We start from the raw sequence: 5,015 nt of genomic DNA on the forward strand, positions 1-5,015 counted from the left end.
TCGCGGGCGGCAGAAGCTGCTCGGCAGCAGTGGGTGGCGAGGCGCTGCAGCAGCCGCGGGCTGCTGCGACAGAGGCGGTACCGGCGGCGCGGCGCTCACGTGCGGCTGGCCGGGCAGCTGGTCCTGCACTGCCGCCCACGCCTTCTCCGACACAATGACCTGGCCGCCGTGCGCCGCCTCGCTGCGGCGGGGAGAGCAGGGCAGGCGGCAAAGCAGGAGGCGGGGCGGGGTGAGCAGGCAGGCAGCCCAGCAGCCGCTGCTCGCCGAAACACAGGGGCAAGCCCAGGAGCCCCGCACCACAGGCAGGCACCTCGGGCCGACCGCCAGGCCGGCTGCACGGGCTGCCGCCTCTGCAGCACACAGACGCGGCCCCGCACCTCAGCTGCTGCACCCGCTCCACCGCTGTGCCCAGGTAGTCTGTGGTGACGTCGTCGGCGGCCGCCTGCTGGCGTGGGACGCTGCGGCAGGAGGGTGCGGGGCGGGGCAGGCGGGGCTGATGGGGTGCAAGGGGGCACATCAGGAGTTGTAGGGTTGCAAGGACTGGATGGCCAGCGCACAGCAGGCGCCGGCACACACCGTCCCTACTCCCCCCGCACCACACCACCCGCCCACCTGACTGCGGTGAACTCGCAGCTCTGGTGCACCGCCATGGCCACCCGCGGCCCTTTGAACACAGGCTTGCCGTCGGGTGCCAGCTCTGCGCGCGGGCGAGGCCAGGGGGGAGGCTCAGAGGCAGGCAGGCAGGCGCCCCCAACCGGGGCAGGCCCCTCCTCTCTTCAGGCACCCTCTGGAGCTCCCTGCAGCTGCAGCCCACCAGCGTGCAATGCCCCACCAATGCGCTGACCTAAACCACAGATGCAGCCCAGACCCCACACCGCCACCCACACCACACCACCACCCACCCACCTGTCCTGCCGCAGAAGTCCAGGCTGTCCTGCCCCCATGCACTGTACATGAGCAGCGCCTGGGCGGAGTGGCAAAAGCGCACGGCGTCGGAGGCAGAGGCAAAGGACAGCAGGTAGGCGGCCTGCAAGGGGGTGCGGGGGGCGGGGGGGGGCGGGGGGGGAGTGAGGCTGGCAGGGGGGCCTGAGCCACGCAGCGCCGTAGGTACAGCGGGGGACTGCAGCAGTTTGCCTGTGCAGGGGCTTGCGGCACCACCACCAACTGCACCAACTGCCGCCCCCACCACCGCCGCCGCCGCCGCCGCCCCCCACCTGCGACTCGCTGAGGCGGAAGATGTAGCCGCCAAACTGCATGGCCACCGTGGCCAGCACCTCGTGCAGGCGCTTGGCCACAGGCGGAGACGCTTCCCCCGTGCCGCTGCTGCCGCCGGGGCACGCCTCCAGGGCTGCAGGCAGGGGGGTGGGGGGCAGGGCGGCATGTGGAGATAAGGAGGGGCGGGCGGCGGGGGCCCAGACGCCGCCCGCGCGGCAGCCAACAGCCGGAGCGGGGAGAGGGCAGCAGCCTGCAGCGCCCCCCCGCCGGTCGACTGATCCACCGCCATACCCACACCCACTCACGCCACCCACCCACCATCCCACCACCCAGCACCCACCCAGGCGCGCCGCCACGAACGACAGGTGGCCCTTGGGCCCGTGGGGCTGGGGCGGGCGCGTGATGGACATGCCCCACCCCGCCTCCAGCGCCTCCAAAAAGTTGAGGGGGCCCGGCTGGCGGTGCAGCGGGCGGCCCAGCAGCTGGGTGACCTGCGGGGGCGGGACAGGTGGAAGGTACAGGCTCAGGGAAGGTGACGGTGCAGGTGGGGGGAAGGACCTCCAGCCAGAGGGCGGGGAGGGCAGGCGGCCGCGGATCAAGCGGCAGGGGGGATCAAGCCGGAAGCTGCAGCAGCGCCAACAGCGGCGGCGGCAGCTGCCTCACCTGGTACACCCAGATGGGCGCCGGCCACGACTCCACCTTGTACTGCCCCAGCTGCTCCACCACCGGGAAGCCGGCGGTAGCCATGTCCTGCGGTACACACCGAGCAGTACAAGAGGGGCATGACACAAGATGCACGCGTGCGGGCGGCGCCGGTGCTGCCAGGCGCGTCAGCCTGCACCCGCTGCCGTGTCAGGCAAAGCGGCATGCAGCCTCCCCCTGCAACCTCCTCGTCGTCTTGCCCAGCCCCGCCCAGCCCCCTGGCACCCACCTGTCGCAGGTGCACCCAGCCCTCGTGGCTCAGCAGCACCTGGCCGCCGTGCGCCGCCTCGCACAGCTCGCGCGTCACCTGCAGGGCAGAGGGAGTGCGTGTTGGTGGGGGTTGAGACGGGAGGGAAGGGGTGGTGTGGGGGCGGACGCACAGCCACGCAGCAGGCCACAGCTGCAGCGTGGGGGACCGCGCTGCCCCTGCAATACGGGCAGGCGGCGCCGCGGGAGCAGCAGCCGCAGCGGGGCTCCCTTACGGGCGCCGCCCCAGCCGCTCTCCACCCCACCACTCTCACCTGGAAGGCGGGCCCCGTGAAGACTCGGTGCTTGGTGATCTGGTGCAGGCGCTGCACCACCGTGCCCTCCGCCGCCCAGTGCACGCCCATGCGGATGCGCGGGCCCCTGCGGCGACACCGCAGGCGGCGGCGTCAGCACGGCAGGCGCCGCCGGGTGGCACGTGCAGCCTCACGTCGCCGCGCCCGGCTGCTTGCGCATCCCTGGACTCCAAAGCGGTCAGGCCCGCCCAGTGCCCCACGCCCCGACACACCCACACCACCTCCAAAGCAACACACACGTGCACACAGGCACACTGCCAAAACACACACCTGCCTAATACACACACACACACACACCTGTACACCAGCGATCCGTCCGGCGCCTTAGCCTCCTTGCAGGGCCCCAGGCGCAGCACCTCGCGCGGCCACTCCAGCTCCATCATCTGTCAGTGGGGGTGTGTGGGGTGGTGGTGGCAGGGGCAGATGGGCACGAACAAGTTTAGGCTAACAGCGCTGCAAGCGAAGGCGGCAGGCAGGCCCGGCGGGCGCCCAGCCAGCGCCGCCGCTCCCGCCGCCGCCCACCTCGGCTCGGTGCTGCCCCCCGGTACCGCCGCTCACCTGGTACTGCACCTCCATGCAGAACAGTACCGCGTGCTGCACGTCCTTGAATGCCACATGGAAAGCGTCCCCCTCGGTGTTGATCTCATACCTGTGTGGGTGTGGGTGTGGGTGGGTTGGGAGGGGGTGCAACAACAGTTGGGAGGCCAGGTGAGAGTGGTGGGGCCTTGAGCGCTTAGATGTGCTTAGGGAAGCCGGCGGGGTGAGGCCCCGCGGGCCCGCGGCGCAGCAGCAGCCAGCAGCACCCGACACCGCGCACCCGTTGTACCGCCCGATCAGCTCCCGCATCAGGCTGTCATGCATCTCTTGCACCTGCACGGTACGGCGGTACGGTGGGCCGGCAGGCTGGCAGCCGACGAGGTGGGTGCTGCTAGCAACACACGCTGGTTGCCCCGCGAGCCCTCACAGACGGTTATTTCGCCACCCCTGCCGACTGCGTTTCACCCCTGCCCCGCGCGCTCCAGCACACACGACCGCATCGGGCCCACCTTTTCGAACTGGCGCGGCGCGGCGGCGGCGATGGCGGTGGATGCCTCCAGGTCTGTGATCACGAATGCTAGCTCCCGCAGCTGCTTCAGCTCCTCCAGCTGCCGCTGCTCCGCGTCCCCCGTCTGCTGCACCAGGCTCTGCATCAGGTACTTGAAGTTCTTCATCTGGCCGCGCTGCAGCTTGCGGGCCGCCTGGTGGCGACGCATGCTGCAGGCGGTGCGGCGGCGGGGGGAAGAGGGGCAAGAGGGAAGGCGCGCCGGTCAGCCGCGGCGCGGAGGGAGGCGGCGCAGGTGGCGACGCAGTGCATTGGGGCAAGGCACGGCACACAGCTCATCCCGGCATCGCAAGGGCTGCCGCCAGCCAGCTGCCAGCACCGACCAGCACCCGCGTCATCCCTGCCCACCTCTCCCGCATCAGCCAGTACGTGACCAGCGCCACCAGCGCGGAGGCAGCCCCCACAAACACAGCCACCAGGATGACCACCTGCGGGGGGCAGGAGGGGAGGCGGGAGGGGGGCAGCGGGCAGGCTTCATTGGCAGGGGCAGCCGGCAGCCGGCCGAGGCTGGGTCAGGGACCGGCTCCACACACGCACACACACACCATCCCGCCCCTCGGACTGGCGGGCCGGTGCAAGCACGCGGCCGCGGCCAGCTGAGCTGATGCCCACCCGCACCCACCCACCTTTGACACCGAGACGGCGGAGGAGGAGCAGGTGCCGGCGGAGGAGATGGTGACGGGCGGGGCGTCCCTGCAGTGGTTTGAAGGCGGCGGCGGGAGCGCCAACCGAATCAGCGGCGGATCGAGGGCCACCCAGGCCGCTGTTTCTTTCCCTGCCGGCCCTGCCTGCGGGGCAGCCGAGCTGCGCGCCAGGCCCGCACCAAACAGGGAAGGGTGCGCCTGTACCGGCACCGAGCCGTGCCGGCCCACCAGGCGCGGCCGGGCAGCACCCACCTGAACCCCTCCAGACCAGCCCCATTGGTGGCGTAGATGCGCATGAAGTAGGCGGAGCTGCGGCAGGCAGCGCAGGGTGTGCGGCTGGTGTGGCAGCGGGTGTGGTAGGGCAGGAGGCGCCACTGCTGATGAGCAGGCTGCCACGCTGCCACGCTCCCAGCCCACCAGCCCTGCACAGGCTGCAGCGAGAGGAAGGCATCCCGGCGCCGCTGCAGCTGCCGCCCGTAAAAAGGCGGTACCGCCCCCCACCCACCCGTCCTGCAGGTCCAGGTTTATCACGTACACGCGGAACTCTCCCTGGGCAGCCGGGTCAAAGTCCAGCTGCGGGCGACGGGAGAGACAGGGGGGCAGGCAGGCAGGAGACGGGAGGGGAGGGGAGGGTTGGTGCTGGGCGGTGGGGATGTGTGCGAGCAGCAAGGGGGCAAAGGTGCGCGCCCGCCTCCCCACCATGCCCAGGCTCACCCCAGGGCCGCACCCCAGCCGCCCCACGCCACCCAGCCACCCAGCCAGCCCCACCTGGGTCTTGTTGGTGACGGCGGG

General features: G+C 71.5%; 1 protein-coding gene across 1 annotated transcript in view; it reads right to left on the reverse strand.

Moving 5' to 3' along the window:
* The window catches only part of CHLNCDRAFT_53489 (hypothetical protein), a gene marked incomplete at both ends in the record, with an annotated part of 21,516 nt that overhangs the window by 4,560 nt on the left and 11,941 nt on the right, over positions 1–5,015 (reverse strand). The window contains 17 exons of the mRNA XM_005845762.1: positions 100–181; positions 378–458; positions 613–697; positions 907–1,027; positions 1,215–1,348; positions 1,556–1,706; positions 1,879–1,965; positions 2,147–2,224; positions 2,439–2,544; positions 2,775–2,860; positions 3,036–3,126; positions 3,295–3,347; positions 3,524–3,731; positions 3,928–4,007; positions 4,206–4,272; positions 4,476–4,532; positions 4,729–4,796. Coding sequence (XP_005845824.1) covers positions 100–181; positions 378–458; positions 613–697; positions 907–1,027; positions 1,215–1,348; positions 1,556–1,706; positions 1,879–1,965; positions 2,147–2,224; positions 2,439–2,544; positions 2,775–2,860; positions 3,036–3,126; positions 3,295–3,347; positions 3,524–3,731; positions 3,928–4,007; positions 4,206–4,272; positions 4,476–4,532; positions 4,729–4,796 — 1,635 coding nt within the window. The remainder of the gene's footprint in view (positions 1–99; positions 182–377; positions 459–612; positions 698–906; positions 1,028–1,214; positions 1,349–1,555; positions 1,707–1,878; positions 1,966–2,146; positions 2,225–2,438; positions 2,545–2,774; positions 2,861–3,035; positions 3,127–3,294; positions 3,348–3,523; positions 3,732–3,927; positions 4,008–4,205; positions 4,273–4,475; positions 4,533–4,728; positions 4,797–5,015) is intronic.

Source organism: Chlorella variabilis, assembly GCF_000147415.1.
Source record: "Chlorella variabilis unplaced genomic scaffold CHLNCscaffold_16, whole genome shotgun sequence".
NCBI classification, from domain to species: domain Eukaryota; kingdom Viridiplantae; phylum Chlorophyta; class Trebouxiophyceae; order Chlorellales; family Chlorellaceae; genus Chlorella; species Chlorella variabilis.